This window comes from Temnothorax americanus, unplaced genomic scaffold (assembly GCF_048541705.1).
Source record: "Temnothorax americanus isolate GAGA-0224 unplaced genomic scaffold, ASM4854170v1 Scaffold3, whole genome shotgun sequence".
Lineage (NCBI taxonomy): Eukaryota > Metazoa > Arthropoda > Insecta > Hymenoptera > Formicidae > Temnothorax > Temnothorax americanus.
Window position 1 is genome coordinate 3775331 of NW_027509442.1, and position 19670 is coordinate 3795000.

General features: G+C 41.7%; 1 protein-coding gene across 7 annotated transcripts in view; it reads right to left on the reverse strand.

Moving 5' to 3' along the window:
• Positions 1-1142: 1142 nt before the first annotated feature.
• Positions 1143-19670, reverse strand: part of Megf8 (multiple EGF like domains 8) — a 19514-nt gene continuing 986 nt past the window's right edge. For 2 of the 7 annotated variants that reach the window (XM_077410983.1, XM_077410982.1), the window contains exons 2-17: positions 18693-19009; positions 18447-18610; positions 17804-18081; positions 17426-17610; positions 16878-17199; positions 16315-16559; positions 15594-15827; positions 15175-15462; positions 14792-14929; positions 14463-14707; positions 13715-14332; positions 12151-13380; positions 8100-12033; positions 7736-7753; positions 7458-7645; positions 1143-7063 (exon numbers count right to left, since the gene is read on the reverse strand). In XM_077410983.1, coding sequence (XP_077267109.1) covers positions 6236-7063; positions 7458-7645; positions 7736-7753; positions 8100-12033; positions 12151-13380; positions 13715-14332; positions 14463-14707; positions 14792-14929; positions 15175-15462; positions 15594-15827; positions 16315-16559; positions 16878-17199; positions 17426-17610; positions 17804-18081; positions 18447-18610; positions 18693-18897 — 9120 coding nt within the window. In that variant the 5' untranslated portion in view covers positions 18898-19009 and the 3' untranslated portion in view covers positions 1143-6235. Of the gene's footprint in view, positions 7064-7457; positions 7646-7735; positions 7754-8099; positions 12034-12150; positions 13381-13714; positions 14333-14462; positions 14708-14791; positions 14930-15174; positions 15463-15593; positions 15828-16314; positions 16560-16874; positions 17200-17425; positions 17611-17803; positions 18082-18446; positions 18611-18692; positions 19010-19522 lie in introns of those variants that run through there. The other 5 variants (XM_077410984.1, XM_077410981.1, XM_077410986.1 and 2 more) reach the window with 5 other exon arrangements.

The following is a 19670-nucleotide window of genomic DNA, read 5'->3' on the forward strand; positions in this document are numbered from 1 at the left end:
TCTTGCAATTTATCAAACGGTAAAGTACAAGCGCAAATTTCTATGTATTCTATTGACAATAAGTAACAATTAATCGGTAAATTTTTGGTATTCTTCTACGTATTTGACCAAGCGAATGGTGGTGATAAGTGGGAGACAAACAAATTAGTCAGTCGCACTTGTCCGCATACATTTCGCGCCGATATTTTCATTGAACGTCTCCGGCAGACAATTTAAAGTTACGATTTTAGTCGCCAAAATATACTTTGGCAAGTTAAATCCGGCAAAGCGGTTTTTGATCAACTGAGGAATTTTATCGAGAGATCAGACGTTGCGCGTGCAATTAGAGCGTGTTTCATTTCGCGACATGTACAATTCCCTGTGCTAGAACTATACATATATATATATATATATATAATAATTTTATGAAATTGCAGTTGCACGCGCACTTATTTCCCAGTGAAATGCGAATGTTAATCCTAAACTATGCCATGCTCCAAAGCTGTGGTCCAGAACGATCACGGATGTTGTAACTCAGACCGAAATTGTACAAAGCGTTAATCGTACAAAGTCGAAGGACGATCTCCTTCTACCCTATCGTTCCCACAACAAATACGTTTGAATACTAGGAAAAGAAAATTTATAAAGCTTGCAAGATTTTTGTAACGATTTCTCTATTCAAGTGTATTTTAATACGATTATACCGGGAAGGAAAGGGTCGAGATTTAGGTTTGTCTACTCTCGCGTAATAAATCTCTCGTCAACTCTGCGACAAATTTAATCGTTTGACGAAGAAGCGGGTGATGCTTTTTGCTGCAAGCAAGAAAATTCGAAGAATTAATTTTTGAAAATTCGTAGAGATATACATATATATCTTTGAAGAAATACCGCCGAGCTCATTTCGTTCCTTCGTCGCTTACAGCGCGTGAAAATATCCGGGAAAAATGAACTCGTTGGTTTCTTTACGTTGAATATTTGTAATAATTTATGATTTCAACGAAATAGGAAATGTGTATCATTGTTAGAGATAATGAAATTATTAATATAACAATAATTGTATAGCAATTGGTACAAATTGGTTTCGACTGACAGAGTGATTCGAGATCTTTTCTTACGACGATCGAGCCGCTTATTTGTGTGTATATCTGTTTTTCTAAAAATCGAGATATCTATTTGGAATATCTTTTCTAGACCGGTGACACTGTTTGCGACTTTTGCGAGTCTCTTGTTGTTGTTGAAAACTGTAAAGGAATCCTTTTCGTGGGAGTACTGGGAACAACGCTAACAATTCGTCTCCTAGATCGCTCGATGTACACAACACATCTGTGCGAGGGTGGATGTCGCGGATGAATGCGCGTGGTAGTCTAAATATGTAAATAACTATTGCCGAACGGCATCGTTTTACGAATGTCCTGAGAATAGTTGTAGTATATGAAAGAGAATTCTATATATATGTATATGAGAGAACACAGATTGAGTTTGAGAGATTTTACTGAATCGACGTATGAGAGAATAAAGAGGATTTAATTATAATCGTGTGTGGTCCGATATTTTTTTTTTCCTACCTCGAGCGTCATCCATTCGTTATTATCTTTAGATTCTTACGTCCCACGTTTAATGATAAATATATGACCTTACGTAGCTCGATAACATTGCGTATGACTTTATTATACCGGACGAATCAAACTCGTAATTGAACAGTCGCAAGTGCTAAAAATGCAGATTATCCATATCTTGAGATTTCTCTTTTAAGGGGGTCGTCTAGTCAAGAGGCTGTTTTTTGGGGGGAATTTTTTGTAAGGAATCATAAGAATACACTTTGTTGAAACTTTTACATCATATTTATTGATATTTGAAGAGTATTTAGAAATTTTTCCAAGTTGATATATGGCCAAGAATCCGCTGTAGAGCGCCCCGACGACAGCTGCGTAAAAAAAACGGTACCCACGATTCCGGATCTCCAGTTCATCCTAAAAAAAAAAAAAAAAAAAAAAAATCCTCTCAGTCTGTGGATGTGTGGCTATCGTGTGAACTAGAACCAAATAAAAATTTTGCCAACGTTTTGAAAAAAAGTTTCATTAGAGAAAAGGTTCCAGTTCACACGATAGCCACACATCCACAGACTAAGAGGATTTTTTTTTAGGATGAACTGGAGATTCGGAATCGTGGGTACCGTTTTTTTTACGCAGCTGTCGTCAGGGTGCTCTACAGCGGATTCTTGGCCATATATCAACTTGGAAAAATTTCTAAATACTCTTCAAATATCAATAAATATGATGTAAAAGTTTCAACAAAGTGTATTCTTACAATTCCTTACAAAAAAATTCCCCCCAAAAAACAGCCTCTTGACTAGACGACCCCCTTAACTAAAGATTTCTTTTTACCTCGACTTATAACGCTATTGTATTTCATTGGTATCTTATTTCACAGTTCAATAAATTGTAGATCAAAGATGTCATTTTAAACAATCATTTAACAATAATTACATGATTTACAATCTAAACATATTTTATGAGATTGTTCCGCATGAAAAAAAGGATGAAAGAAATAGACATAGTTGACATATATGTACATTACAAATAGAATAGAAAATTGAAAAGATGGTATAAGATAGTTATATAAAGTGAGTAATAATATACATATATCTATATAGGGATCATAAGCCCCGAATAAAAGCGTTCGGTTTTACGTATGTTTATTAAAGCTTCCGCAATACAATTTATTAATTATCGTTTGCACAACCTTACGTTTCTCCTCGCGGCGTGAACTAGAAGATAAATTGCACTTTCGCGTACAAAAAGTTCGACAGCCGCTGGCTCGATACTTAAAAATTTTCTGTTTCTTTTCCTTTTTTTTTTCTTTTCACAACCTATTCCTTCGTTACGAAGCGGTACGTCCTCGATCACGCTTGTGTTCTTCGATTTTTTTTCTTCGATGCAATGCCGGCATTGGAAGATTATCGTTTTTTACCATCGACGACGCGATGTAATAATAATATATAAAATAGAATTATTTCGGAAATAACGCTCAGATATGTACAACCAAAAAATTATACACTCACCGGTCTCGTACTTATACTCATTTCTATTCTCGTTCTTCATTAAATCATTTCTTTTAATATTATATATATAATATAATATATATATCTCTCTATATGCATGTGTAAACCTATGTAAATGTACATATACTGTCGATTCTGTGTACTTTAGTCGAGTTTACATGCTTTACACGGCACCAGCGCGATCGCTCGTACAAATAAACAAACGATAATTAATTAATAATCTTTTGCGACTTTTTACGCGAATGTCGAATTAATTTCAATCCTCCTTCCAACAATCTCTTCGACTTTATGTAGGTCCTTAGAATGTATGTACAGGGTGACCTGTCATGCTGACCTGTACGTCGGTGCAACAACCGGTACACAGGTTGGGAGAAATTTACATAAGTTTTGGAGAGGAACTTTAAATCTCAACGTTTATATAACTTCGAAGGATCTACAGAAGATATTGAAAACCGAAGGATCAATGCGCATTGCTAGATCTTAGATCGCTGAATATCCACAGGCGGTCTCATTCGACCGAAAGTTTTGATGGATCTTTAAAATTTATCGGTTCTATCAACATCCGATATTATGAATTTACTCAACTCTTTGCGAACTTTTTACTGCTTGTGTGAAGCTATTTCTATACAAATTTTAGAATCCATAAATTTCGATTTTATCGACTCCACAGATTCTTGAGCATCTATTTATAATTTTATAATTTTCAATTTAAAACATGGCATTTCTCGAGCTACAAATTTTAGCCATTGATCCTAGTTTCAGGTTCAAATTTTCCGTGACTTCTTAATTTTTATATAAAGATCGTTCCTCTTATTTTGTCGCAAAGGTTGTATTCAGTGGATTTTCGGATCTAGATATGTATCGTAGAAAACAGAGAGAAAGAAAGAGAGGAACTGCGACGAACAGGTAGCTGCACCTAAGGGGTATTGTGACATAACAAAGAGTTCCCGTTTGCGTTGCGCGTAATGACTTTTGTGACAAGAAAAGACTGAGATTCAACAAATTGGTCGCGTCGTATCGTCGATGTGTTCGCTTAATAATTAATCAACGAATGTTGTTTCCTGGTCGAGAAGCACTCGTGTATTTTTTCAGCCATTTGATAGCATACACAGGATACCAAAGCCCTTGCTTACGCGTGCCTCGTTTATGCGATATACAACAAGAAAACGGCATGCACATAAAAGAGGCCTTGGTTCTCATTTCGTTACTCAGTACCGTTACGTTATTCCTAGTTCAGAAATGAACAAAACACATAAATGGGATAACGAAGAGATGGCTCCATTGCAAGAATTCCTCAAGCACGAAATATTGCATATTTGTTATACAATTATAATACTATGATATTATATAATAATGTGATATTACTGTATATAAGGTAGATTTAAATCTTGTGATATGTAACCGCAAAGTACCCAGATTTTTTTCAGATCGCAAATTTTCAATTCCACAGGTTCTTGGTGTTACGTACCATTTATTCTATTTCTCTATCGTTCATATGGATCTACAAATCCTTAATTTCACAAATTTTAATTTCTTTTATCCATAGACACACCAACACACACACACACACACACACACACACACACACAAATTCAATCTTTCATGTAAATTTGTAAAAACAAAATTCTATTTTTGTATTCGTTTTTTGTAAAATTTGCCTAATTCATCGGCTTTATACTTCGCTCTTAAATTTCAAACAAAACGCCATCCCTGCATTATCCCATTTTTGTGTTTCTAACAATAATTATATATTAAACATCAATGTCAATATCGTCAATATTTAACATTCACATTACTTATACGTTTCGACTAATACGTAATCGTTATCTCTGATAAAAAAAATCGCCTATCGAGCATAAGTGTTTTTCAACCAGTACGCATACGACGCCAGTTAGTATAAAAGTTTACAACACGCATTCGCAACTTTCATGTGTATATGTACATTTCTTTCCCAAATAAAACTTTCCGCCTTCTTCCTTCACCCGCTTACGATAAATAATATATTATTATTATATTAGGACGCTCAACACGTATCCATCCTAAATGAATTTGGCATAGGAACCTTGTTAACGCACGCATAGTTGAGCTCCATCTTTAATCAACAATTCTAATACTGTTCGTTCAACCGATACGAATCGCGCGAAATCGATTTCACCTGCTTCCGAGAATGGTCACGAATGTTCCATGACGCGAAGCCACGCCTCGTAAAATGTTTCTACAAAAATGTATAAAGTACGAATTAATACATAATTACAGATTGTTGTATATACAAACGTACAGTCTCGTCATGGAATGGTATACGACAATATATATTATATTTAGATTAAATAAACTTACGATTGACCCTCTCTTGTATAACTACTTGTACAATATTAAATCTCTAGTTAGAAAAAAACAATAATTGCTTGATTTACAGATCTATGGGTGTGATCCACTTGGTGTTCCAAACGCTCTTGGAAACATTTCATCCTTGTTGTTTATCAAATGTTAAACAAGGACAAAATGATACTCTGAAGCGTTTGAAGCGTCTAGTGGATCGCACCATACGATATAAGATCCTTGGATCCGCCGATCATTGCTTGCGAATTCTTAGAATTTAGAAAAACTCGAATTTTTTAGTACATGCTTTTCTGAATCTTAATTACACAGAATGTATTCTTATTTAAATCCTAATTGTACAAGGCCCCTATTCTATCCATGATTCCGAAAATTTTCTCCGACAGTCCCCGGATCCATGAATCCAATATTCGTAATAAAATTCGGCCGAATATTACAGTTAATTAATATTTATTTTATATGCCTGCGTTCTATAGATTTAACTTGTTACTGTCTTTAGTGCCAATCAATGTGTGAGATCAATAAAAAAAGAACAGTTTTCTAACGGGAAAGATAAAATTATAAGCGGTATGTAAGATGTTTTGATAGTAAAATACGTATTTTGTTAAAATTCACGTTATATCCTGAGTTCATCTCGTCCATTATCTTTATCGTGTTAAAACTGTCTCAAAAAAGAGGCTGCCAGTTAAATCTATATATTAATTTTCCAGGTCCATTATACCCAAATTCTATTACAAGCTGTAATCCGTAGCAGATTGCTCAAACATCGGTGACTCTTATCGATGTTCGAGAAGAGTTCAAGAATATCGGTGCCCGAGATGTGGAACTCGAAAGTCGAGATTCCACTGTAACGTGGGTTCAGTTCGTCGCGTGACTGTTTCTACGTCTTAAAAACACTCTGCTGTTGACCGGGTAGACTCTGGTCAAGAGTATGAGCGAGCTGCCCAGGGCCAGTTTGACGGGTGCTTGGCGGCCGCCGGGTAGCCTGATGAACACCGTCGCCACCGCCGCGACGCCGTCGTCGGTGGGCTCGACAGCCACCGGTCTCACGTCGCTGTGAAAGCTCACGTGCTTGCCCCGTCTGCCCTTACGTTGCGGCGAGCTCGGGCTACACTCGCCGCCGTCCCGGTCGTAGAGTATTGTAGCGGAGGCAAACGGTCGTTTCGCCATGTGCAGCATCTCCACGACATGACGACGTCGGGCACGGCGTAAGTCCGCCGTCTGCTTCGCCTTCCACGCGACTACGCACACCGCCAGGAATAAGAAGAAGCAGGAGAAGAAGCACGAGAAGAAGACGAACAGATCGATGTGCAGTTGATCCTGACGGAAAAAGATCATCCCGTAAGCGGCGCGGCCGTTCATCTCCGGATTCGCCGGGTCGATCGCTCGTAGCGCGATGTGAAACTTGGTCTGACCCAGCTCGTGCTTATCCTGCGGCAACGTCAATACCAGTCGATTCGTCAGATTACGGATCACCAGGAAGGTGTTTCGCCTCTCGATCGTCAGAAAGCTGGCCAGGTCATCTTCGAGCCAGCGCTCCATCACGAAATACTGCGGCCCGGTATTCCACCGAGTCGGCTCTGTAGTGGTACCGTTAACTGCTCCAAAGTGAGGATGAAACTCAACAATCTGGAATCTGTTGGTGGGCTGATCAGGCCGCAATCTGAATCTGTTATCTAGCTCAACCTGTGGATGTAATGAGTATTTCAGACATCTTTTTGATAGATAGATATAAGTATTGAAAATTTATAAATGTATAAAAATTGGTAAATGTATATATATATATATATAATAATGTAAATCTATTAAATATGAAAGATACATATGTTTGATGTAGTAAATTATCGTCTTTGATATTAGCATAATGGCAAAGTGATCTAAGTTTACAAATCGTTTAAGAGTTTAAAGATTTAAGATAGCTTATTTATAGATGAGCTTTAAGATACAAAATAGAAAAAAAAAAAGGAAAACAATAGATATGTCCAAAAAAAAAAGAAAAAATGGGTCACTGACAATATAAATTGATATTTTTATTTGCAAAGATAGTTTGCAAATGGAAAAATTAAATAAGAATCCGTACATCTTGATATCCAGTCGATGAGTTCAAAGTGACAACGAAGGAATCATCCCGAGGACTCAAGAACAGATCCAATGCACCTTGGGTGACATCCACCGTCACTCTGATGTCCACGTTCATGAATCGCGGTTGCACCATGTAGAAGACGGTTTGGCCAGGGTTTAGGGGCTTCGGTTTCAACTTGCACTCGTCTGAAGTAAAGAAATGGAGTAAAATCTCATTTTAGACGCACGAAAACGGCAGGATATCGAATAGCTTGTAAGAAAAAAGAGGATACGAACCGATATTTCCTCCATTTCCTCCACACAAAATAGAACGTTGCAATTTAAGAAGAAAAATAATTACTTGATCAAAGTGTCGAATGTGTTGAGTATAAATACATACATTGTGAAATAAAATCATAGTATCGGTATTTTTTCGAAATAGTATTGATCGATATTAATGTTAATTATTTATTTTCACATCAATTAAAAAAAAATCACAGAAGTGATTTGGAAATAGAAATGCCATTACGAGTAAAGTGTTAGATAAACCGTTGAAAAATAGAAACATTATGCAGATGAAGATCTTGTAAGGTAATTTTTGTGCATTGGATTAGTTGTTGTATAAAGATTTAGTTTATCATTTGCACGGTTTTACGCTCACCTATTAATTTCGAGTCGAAGCACATTTTATTGTCGACCGTGACGGTCTTGTAGCACTGGTGACCCATCGTCGGGGTGCCGGCGTAATTCTCCCTGCACTTGCTGCATTGCACCATCCAGCACGGCGCGACGCCCGTGTTCGTGCCCTTCACGGGGCCGCTGATGCAGGACGGCTCGCTCTCGGTGTTGTTGCCGCAATTGCACTTCTCGCCGGTCACGGGATCGCACGTGAAGCCGTGGCCGTGGCACTCGCAAGACCGACACACGTCGCGAAGGTCCTCCGTTCCGCGGAAGTAGCCGGTCATGCATTCGCCGCACTTGTCGCCTCTCGTGTTGTTCCCGCAATCGATGCACTTCGCTTTCGCCACCGGTCCCTCCCCCAGCTGCTTGTTCAGCTTCTCTGTCGGCATCTTTTTCAGCGAGTCCGGATCGGGCACGGTCATGCTGTCGTTGATGCAAATCCGAGTGTGGCCGTTGCAGTACTCGAGACACGGCACGCACTGACCGTTGTCCGCGGGATTGCCGACGTATAGAGGCTGGCACTTCTCGCATTGCTTCCCCATCGTGTTGTTGTGACACATCGTACAGTTGTCGAGCTTGTCCGGGCCGGCGCAATCGCTATGCCCGTTGCACTGGCATTGAATGGAGCAGTTCGAGCCGACGTAGCCGAAGTCACAGCGGCAGAGATCGGGCTTCACGCACGTGCCCCTCACGCAACCCTGCGTGCACATGGGCACGCAGATCTTCTTACCGAAGTCGTTCCCCCAGGTGGTCTCAGTCTTGTATCCGTCCCCGCATTTGCACTCGAAGCCCTCCTCCAGGTCGAAACACTTCTCGCTCTTCGGCGAACACGTATGATGCCCATTCTCGCACTCGTTCTCCGGTGGACAGCGGACGTAGTGCCAGGAGAATTCCGGTTTTGGAGTCGCGTTGAGCAACGACATCGTAACGTTGTCCTGCGCCTCTAAAGAGTCCACGTGATACGGATGCAACGTCGTAGTGATCGGCGGCGCCTCGACCTCCGGGAAGTGTTGACGATAAAGCATCTCGCAGGTACCGCCGGCCGGATGGTCCGCCGGTGCCTCGAGCGATCCCTCCGTGCATATTCCTTGACCGGTTATATTGGTAGAGTCCAAGGAACACCAGCCGCAATGCGAGTGCTTCAGGCAGGTGCTGCACTGCTTGAACACCGAGCACGGCTCCGGGCAGTGGTCCATGTCCGGGCTACGCAGCACCAAGCCGCAAACTCCGCCGGCGCAGTAAAGTGGCTGGTACGATGGGGAGATGCACTCGTTCAATTGCGTAGACCACCGGCACTCGCTCCATCCACCTTCGGCTCCGGTACCCTTCAGGCAGCTTCTGCAGTCCTCGTGCTCGGAGCACCTCTTCTCGCACTGCGCGCTGCTCAGCTTGATGCTGGACCGCTCGAAGATTTCGAGCAGCACGCAGTTCCAGTCGTAGACCGGCTCGCTCGTTAGCTTCAGTCCCAATTCGTTGGTTTTCAGAACCTGCCTCGTCCACACGCATTTGTCCAAGCTGTTGCATTTTTCGCAGTCGCTCGCCGGGCACAGCCGTTCCCCACATTGACTCACGGTGGTCACCGATGAACTGCATTTGTTCGACTTCTGCTGCTCGTCGCAGTCGCTTCTCGTCGAGATGCATTTGCCCATGCCGTGCGGACAGTTGGTGCACCACTTACAAACCGGGTCGTGCTCTTCGTAATACGGCCACTTCGCAAGACACTCCGTGCAGGTCCTGAAGTTATCGCAAGTCCTGTTCGTCCACATCGAGTTGCAGGACATCCCGTTTGATCGTTGCGCCTGAGTCACGTTGATGTCACACTTGTCGCCTCGGTTGCTCGACACCTCGTTCGAGAAACAGAGGGAGGTGTTGGTGCCGTTGAGAGTGGTGACGGCGCAGAACGAGCAACCGAAATATTTTCTGCACGTGTTCTTATCCTTCCACAGATTGCACAGATCCTCCGGTATGTTGATCAACGTGACGTGACTCTTGATACCACCGTCGAAGCCGCCAACGACGTAAACGGCGTTCGACTCCGGATCGGCATGAGTCATCGCGTGGGCGTACGCCGGCGGGGGCGGCCTGCCGATCGTCTCCATGTCTTTCGTTATTAAACTTATCCACATATTGCACGAGTATTTGTACGCTATTAGCGAGTCCGATGTGTTGTGAGGATTCTGCCGACCGCCAAATATCACCATGTATTCGTCCGTCGTGACCGCGGAATGAAGGAATCTAGCTTGAGGTAAACTGCTGCCATCGGTGAAGTCCTCAAAGGGTGGCAGTACAGACCACGTTCGTGTCTTATACTTCAAGGCGTACAATTTGTTCGAAATAAACGTTCTATTTATCGCATAAGTGTAGCCACCGAAGACGTAGAAGCTATCGGACTTACTGTGATATACCGTGGAATGGCCGTAAACACCTAGGGGTCCGTTCCCTGTAGTGTTCACTGTGTCCCAGGTCTCTGTCTCCAGATTGAACTCCCAGACAGTGTCTAGGTATCCGTACTTAGGACTGAAACCACCGATCAGAATCAGGCTCTCCGATTCTCCGTCTCTACGCAAGGTCAATGTGTGACCGGCTAAAGGCAGTGGCTCCTTCTTTGACTCGTCCTGCACAATTTGGCTCCATCGCTGGTTCTGTAAACTGAATTTCCAAAAGTCGTTGAGGGTATTGTTCGACAGTCCTTGTACGTCCTCGTCCTTCATTGATAGGCCACCGTAGACGTAGATCTGTTGCCTGCTGTGAACAATTTCGGCGGCGTGAAAGTAGCGGCCCTGCGGCATAGACGCCTCCGACGTAGATTCCACTGTCACTGGCATCCACGTGTTGTTCTTTGTGTCGAAGAGTCTGATGTCGTTCAGAGGTCCGTGGCTGAGCGAGTAACCGCCGAACATCCACAGACTGCCGCGCCGATCAGCCACTAGGCTGTGTCCGAAGCGCGGCAACGTCTTCCTCAAGTGATCCAGATGATCGGCCAAATATTCTGAATTAAAGAGTTCCGTAAATATTAGTTGATAGTTTTTGAGCTGGATTGAGCAGTCGCGACCGCCGTAGCCTGGCACACAAACGCAACGGCCATAGCCCTTGTCGCAGACGCCACGTTTCTCAGAAGCAGTGCAGTTATTCGGACAGATCTCCACGTCGCAGTTGATGCCGACGTAACCGGATTTGCAGAGACAGTTACCGTTGCGGCACTCGCGGTTCCCCGGGCAGTTGTTGCACGTCATTATCACGTAGCTCGCATTAAAACCCTCCACTTCGTCCAGCTGCTTATAGTGCACTGTTAGAAACCCGGATTTCGCCTCCACCGTCACTGGATAGTTGGTGCTCTCCGTGCAATACACGCCCAATAATTGGCTCTGATGACCGCCGGTGGACGAGACGAACTCGGGCAGACCGTCATACACGTACACGCTGTTCTCCTGGCAACTTACATTGATGTCATCGTGGATAGTGAATTGTATCACGCTCTGAATCGTTGGGGTCGCATCCAAAGAGAGAGCCGTCTCGGGACTGACAATCCACAGGCACTCTCTCGTCGGCGAGTCGCCCATATAATTGTCCCAGAGCGAAGATTGCGAGTGTCGGCTACCAAGGCCCTGTTTCCCATTTCCCTCGCCACCCAACATACCCCGAGACATGCAGCCATAGTAGCACATTCCGCCGTCTCGTGGATCTCCGTAGTAGCCCCGTTTGCAACGCTGGCACTTATCGCCCTCGGTGTTATCGCGGCAGAAACACATGCCGGTTTGTCGATCGCAAACGTCGAGCTCCACATCGCCGTGCCCGTTGCAGTTGCATTCGCGACAGCCCAATGGCGTGGTCGCGTTCCCGTAACTTCCTGCCTTACATTCTTCGCAGTAGCGTCCAGTCGTCCAGTCTTGACATTCGTCGCAGATGCCTGGTCCCTGAAAATCAAATTAAGATAGCAATATTATTAATTAAAAAACCGATTGCAAATTTTCGATAATTAAGAATCAAGGAACAAGTTTTGATTTTCTGTGTACAATTTTTGTTCGTTGTACCTGTAGGCACGTGGAATGGTTGTAACAGCCGCAGTTGGTCCGACAATCTGGTCCGGTCCAGCCCAGGTTGCACTCACACTTATAATCCGGAGCCTCGCTGCAATAACCATTGACACACCTCTCATAACAGGTCTTGGTACAATTCTCTTTGCCGTCGCCGTTAAAACCGCGCTTGCACTGACAGCTAAAGCTGCCGTGGGTATTAGTGCAAAGCGCATCGGGATGGCAGTCGTGCAAGCCGAGATCGCACTCATCTACATCCGGGCACTGCGCGTACGCCCAGCCAGACTCGTCGGCCCTTAGACTACTATTCCGGTACTCGTTGATGACCGCGCTGCAGTTGACGTGAGCCTGATTGAAATCGCCCTGGACGCACATGCCGGTGATGGGATTCTCCAGGCTGTAGCACCAGCCGCAGCTGAGCGAATGCAGACAACTGGAGCAGTTGGAGTGCCGGCTGCAGCTCTTGCACTGATCGTTGCCGGTGAGCGATGAGCCGCTGCGCGACGTGACGCCCATCAGGCCCGCCTGGTCCATCCACTCTCGACATAGGCCAAACTGGTACTCCGACGTATACACGGAGAACGAGAAGCATTCCCGCGTGGCCTCGCACCACACGCATCTACCGCGCTCGTCCAAGCACTGCGTGCAATTGGAGCGTTGTCGGCACGGGATCGGACACTGATCCAAACTCACCACGGCATCGGGTAGTCGACCGATTCGTGCGCACCTCGCCTCCTCTGTCCACCATTCGCACAAGTTGGTGCCCACGCAGGACTCACAGGAGATGTAGTTGGAGCAGTTAGCGCACGCCGACGGTGTAATCGTCAAGTAATGCCACTCGCGTATCGTCTCGCCGCGCTCCTCATCCCAGTCCACGTCTACCGCGCAGCTTTCTGTCTCGTTGGTGGAGCGTGATAGGCATTGATTGGTGATGTCACACCAACCACACGAGGAATCAGTCAAGCAGTGCAGACAGTTCCCGTATTGATGGCACGAGCCGTTCTGATACGGTTCTAGATACTCGAAAGTGAAGACTTTCGGATTCTCCATCTTCTTGTTATGCGTAATTTCCATTTTACTCGCATAAGCGTAGCTCGCGGTCACCATTCTTTTCGACTCGAAGTCCAACAGATAACGGCCCGCCTGCAGCTCCATCGGATATCCACTATCTGCCCATTTCGTCGGTATACATTGCGATGTCTCCGCGGTTAGATTAGCGACCAGTTCCTGAGCAGAAATTAAAAATTATGGATAATTTAATTATAGTAAAACTTAAATACATTGAAATCATTCGATCGGTTTATGTGCTACAAGAATATTCCAATTCTCTTTTCTTGAATAAATAAAAGCAAAATTATTTTAAATTATTTTTTTAAACACTGTCTTTAAATTGGTGCCCACACACAACTCACAGATGTAGTTGGAGCAGTTAGCGCACGCCGATGGAGTAATCGTCAAGTAATGCCACTCAAATTCTTCTTTAATAATTTTTATCCTTTTTATGACTTTCCAATACAATTAGAAAGTATGGCACAGTTGCTAAACGGTAAAAATAACTCACCAGTTTATCAGGATTATCGTCTCGCGATACGTGAAGTGTCGCACTGTTATAACTGACGCAGATCTTCAGATGCTCTGCCGCACTGTCCCAAAGGTAATTTGGCGGTCTAAGGAAGCCGGTTAGCCTGGCGATCATCTCGCCGCCCAGCGCCGATTCCGTCTTCGCGCCTTGCATGGATGGTACATTGAAGTCGACCGTGGTCGCGTTCACTATGGCGACTGAATCGGGCTGGCTGAAGTTCACTGGTGGCTTGTACTTGAGGAAAGTCAAACCCGGTCTCTTGTCCATCTCTCGACACTCTTCGACCTTGATAATTTCCGTGCCTTTCGAACCCCACCAGCCCGGTATCTGCGAAGGCGTGTCGTCCCGCAGGCCGCATACCCCGTAATTGTCATCTTTGTGATGACAGCGAGCGTTTTGGACACACCATGTGCACGTGCCCAAGTTTAGTTTATTTGAGACGGACTTCTTACCGCGGAAATTCGTGCCCCAACCACCACCGGGCTGGCCGTGTATCAGACAAGAGTGACAGTCGCCTAAGGCAGGACAGACTCCCGGACAACGCGTTGTCTGTAAATTCGTCGTGCAATTGCTACCTATCGTTCGACCGTAGCATATCTGCAATGTGCCAGGAAATTTCACACATTAGAGCGTAAAAACGAGAATTGTTTTATGAATCGTATAGGTTTTATAAATCGTATCGTTTTATGAATCACATGAATCGAGGTGAGATTAATAAGTAAAATACCTCATCCGCAGAACACCAGCCACATTCGGGATTTGCCGCGCACTCCATTAGGCTCTTGTGTCTCGAACAAATTTGCTCTGGCTCGACGTAATCCTCGTCTCCCGGTGCTAACATGGGCGGCAAAGTATATGCGAGAAGATCTGCATTTACATTGCCATGATACCCACCAACGAGTAGCAAGGTATTTCCGTTACGTACATCTGCCGCATGAGCGAATACACCTTGCTGCTTAGGATAACGAGAATCTAAGAAGTGAAAAAATAAATTTTCAGTATTCTTAAATCAATATAAAAAAATTTTTTATGTAAAATAAATTAAATTTGCCTTACCTTTATCGTTTAAGCCCAACACATCGTGGCTCACCCAAGCATGACAACCAAGATGATAAAGATACATCTGGTTATCGTAACAGATCTCCTCCTTGTTATGTCTATGAGAATATCCACCGAATACCACCAGATAATTTCCTGCGGTAATAATAAATAAAGTATTATGTATTCTAAATTTTAAAATGCATTAGACACTATAAATCTATCATCGAATTTATATACATAAAAAACAATTTATGTACGATTTTAGCATTATTTATGGTATGTATTTTTACATAAAACAAGCTTTATACACATAATTTAAAGAAAAAAAGTTATATATCTATATTTATATGTTTTATTCTAAAACTTATTTTTTTTACTTAATAATAACAGATAATTACCTATTATATTACATGTGTGAAACGCGCGTTCTCTCGGCACGTACGTGTCTCGCAAGTGCGCTCTCGGATAATGGATCTCGGACCAGACCTTTCTGTCCAGTTGAAAGACGAACATTCGATCCGACAATTTACTGAAACGGGCAACGCTGGCGACCACGCCGCCGTACACCAAGAGAGAATTGGTAGCACGATGATATACAGTCGAATGCGCTACCACGCGTACATCAAGTTCCTTACCGCCTCGAGGTCGCACTTCTATCCACCTCTCATTAATTGCCGTAGGATCCTCTGTAATTATGGGTTACGCTAATATTTTTCAGTACAAAAACCACATGTTTCATGTGTATGGAAAGTATAAATATACATTCTTTGGATTTTTTTCACTTTAATAAACTAAAGATAAATCAATTTGAACTTACCTAAACGCAACTTGATCTTATAGAGGCTGGACGAAAACTCTCCATCAACGGTACTACCTCCGAACAGATAGATATAGTCGCCTGCCAAAGTTAGAGTGTGCCTCGTCAGTCTGGGTGGGTAGAAGGAAGAGTTTTTAGCTCGTAAAGTCCACATGCGTTTCTTCACATTGTAATGCCACAGCTCGTTCGATAGAGAACCGTCTTGCACCTTCCCTCCATAGACCACAAAGCCATCTGAAAATACAAAGATTTTATTCGTTTTGCCAATAATAATTGCCTAGTTTAAAGTTCACAATTTTTTAAATTATAAATTATACAATAATTTGCTTAAAGTGCTATGATAGTAAATCAGTAAATCACAGTAATTTTTTATGATCTTTTTCATTTTTTGTCTGTATTTGTAATAAGTGAAACTGACAGATTTCCCTTTCCTTCTTTTCCATTAAACATATTTTCAAAAAACATTTCCATTTCTTAGATTCATTATTATATCAATCCAGTTTCTGATTCAAAACAGATAAAAATAATGGTTTCGAGTTTCGAAACAAGGTCTTATCTACTATTCGTTCCACCTTATATTAATTAGCGCTATAAAACGTAATAAATTTCAACGTATTGATTTTTGTACAAAATTAGCAGCAAGTTCCTTTATTTCTGCAGTATAAAATTTTTTACCGTGTTTTTATGAGCATAGATTAGTAAGCGCTATATATCGACAGACCTTGGTATTTACACGCAGCGTGACCATATCGAGGACTCGACTTGGGTAATTCGTCAATGGTTGGCTCTGTAACTTCCTCCTTCAGCGAATCACTCGTGGTTAATTTCGAATCCGTAAACTCTGACATGAAAATATTATCTTCCGAAGATCCAGCCACGATTTGCTCTTCCCATTTCATGTCATCGTTCTGCATATCCGTTGCGTCACGTTCTCTGTGTAAATTTTCCAAATTTCTGCGATATCTTCTATAAACAAACATGTAATAAAATATTACTTTAACTTTAATTGTATAGGGGAGCATTAAATGCTTCTTTCGTAAAGAATCATGGACATATAAAATTTTACATGAAGCAATAACTTGAACTAAAAATTTGATTAATCTTTACTTATGATAAAATTTCCAATTAAAAGCACGTAATTTGTAATAAGCATTTTGTATGTACAGAGAGCTTACCAAGCTTATCTACATGAATAAGATACAAGGTTAGCAGCGTATTATTCTGGGTTTCCAAGAGATTGTTTTCAAGATATTGAATTAATGAGCGTGATCTGTCACTTACTACCTTGTTGACATTTGCGAATAATGCGGTCTTATATTTCGCGGATGCTTTCTTCTGTGATCGTCGTTCCTATCGATCCTAATGGTACTTCGGCTTTTCTCATTTTCCTTATCCTTAGGCATATTTCTGAACTCTCGCGAGCCGTGCTGACCGCCGTCAGCAGTCCGATCGAGCAGGCCAAACGTATTGTTATCTTTGATGCTATAAAGCACCTTCCAGAATAAAGATGACGTCGGTAAGCCGTATATCTCTTTGGCACCAGGATTGCGTTGTAATTCGGTAGCGATCAATGTAGGATCTAGATATTCGGCAGATGCAGCACCTTCTGCGAGTGTAAAACAGTATTAAAAAGTTATTTTCTTTTTTTTTAATGTTATAACATATAAAATAGCAAGAATTTTATCACGATGTACATTGTATAATAAATTAATATTATTTATTATATAAAAGATGAAAAAATGTAATTAAAATATAATTAAAAAGATTATAAAGAAATATAACAATTTATCCTAAGATTCTTACGTGAAATTTGTACATTAATTTATATTTACCTAATACACTTCCGTATTCGTCTTCCCACTGACTTGTGCTAAACCTGTATACTTCCAAGTCACCGAGTATATAATTGAGATCGTAACCGCCGAAAACATAAAGTGAGTCTGTTTCTTGAACATAAATCGCGGTATGAGCTGCGCGTGATCTTAGTCCACCTTCCGAATGTGAAAGCCAATGCCACCTACATAAATAATTAAATTATTATAGAGATCTTTTTTTATTTCTACACGTCCCATCTATTATTACCTATTAATATATGTAAAATTTAATACAAAATAAAAAAAAAGTAATTTTGTTATTTTATCGTTAAACAATAATGTAAGTATAAAGCAAAGACGTATCTATATAATATATAATTTAACAGGCCAACATACCGATTTCCTTCTGGATGTGTTTTATGCAAAGAACAAGATTGTCCAGAGTATCCATTGTTGCATTTGCATCTTTTTATCCCACAAACACCGGCGTGACTGCAATTGTTTGGACAGAGAGCTCGGGAACAATCTTTACCTCCCCAATCGTTTTCGCAGAAGCACGTATTGTTAATGCACTTTCCATGATGAGTACAATTGTTCGGACAATCCGTGACCGAAAATTCTGCATAAAAACCGTCTAGGACGTAATTTGTGTCACTATATAATAATATCAACATCTGTAAAAAATAATAATAATAATGTTATAGTATCTCGCGCTATATATCAACAATATTTTATATCATGTTTCATTTTTGTTCATTATCGTTACATAATTTTATTAATAATTTTATCAGTAGTAACCTATATTATATAGTGTTTTAATATATTTAATATATTTTTCTATCTATCTATCTACATATATATATATATATATATATATATATATAACTAGTTTACATAATCTTTTATTATGAAAAATTAAATTTTTTATATTTAATTCGTGCCATATAACATCAATCGTTAATGCAGATAATAAGTCACTGTAAAATCTTTAATCCGTAATCCATTATCAACGTTATTACCGTGGGATACGTATACTTACATAACCAGATGATGACGTCACTTGCTGCGGCTCCGTTTTGCCACTAAAACTACCCAGAAGCGGTGAGCGAAAGGAATCCCCATCATAAACAAACACATAGTCATAACTACATTCTGTGCCCATCGTTCGAAAGCTTAATGTAATAAATTGGCGGCTATGGTTAGCTGCAACACAGAGACAAGTAATGTGAATTGCATATTAGTTGTACTTTACTGCTGTAAGAACGGTAAGTACTTTTATCCGTACCTTTGATGAGCCACTCGCAGTGAGAATCTTGAGTGTAATTCGAGCCCATGGGTCCATCGCTGATGATTCCCCACGAGTCCGTAAAGACCTTTCTCGTCTTATCGCACGGCACTTGCTTTGGAGATGCCTGCGGAGCTAAATAGAAGCCCGGCAACAGGCAGCCCCATATGACAATCCATGCTGTGGGGGATATCGTCCACCCCATCACAGCGCGTTCACCTCAATGTCGTTTAACAGCATACAGGTCATCGTTCATAGACGTCGGATGATTCATTGAGCAATTACAGGGTGTGGTATATATAGAGAGAGAGTCAGATCTGGAAAAAAAAGACGTACAGTTTATTATTTTATTTACATGGTGTCATTGAGGTTTTGATACCAGATAAGAAACATCTTCATCCATCCAAGAATAAATTTGCACAGCTGCACGTCACATTGCAGAGATTAACACAGAGTTTACGGGATACGTACGACATATGCTTAGACTTTAAAAATACTGTTTTACAATGTTCAATATCTTTGGCACGTCAGATATCTCAAGTTTCGAGATAACATACAGTAATATTCATATCCAGGCATGCGTTAAGAAGCGAACCGCAGGTGTTAGAAACACATAGCCAAGGTATCGTCCTTGAGTTTTGAAAATGTTAATATTGTATTCGGAGCACAGCGATAATTTACTCCAGAATTTACGGTGAGAAACACACGTTGAACCTCGTCCAAACTTTTACATAACGCGTAAGGAGACGAGTCTCGGGCAAGTGACATATTTTGCAAAAGTACAATGCAACCGAGTTTTCCAGGACTGTATCATTGACGTATTTATGTACCATGCTGCAAAGATGATCGTCGCAGAGACAAAATACTTGGCGCCCCGGGGGGAGGGGGGATATTGATATTGTTAATCGAAGGAACGCCCGAGCCCGCGCGACGATCAACAATCTCTTATTAACAAAACGGCAAACGCCACGGGTGAGC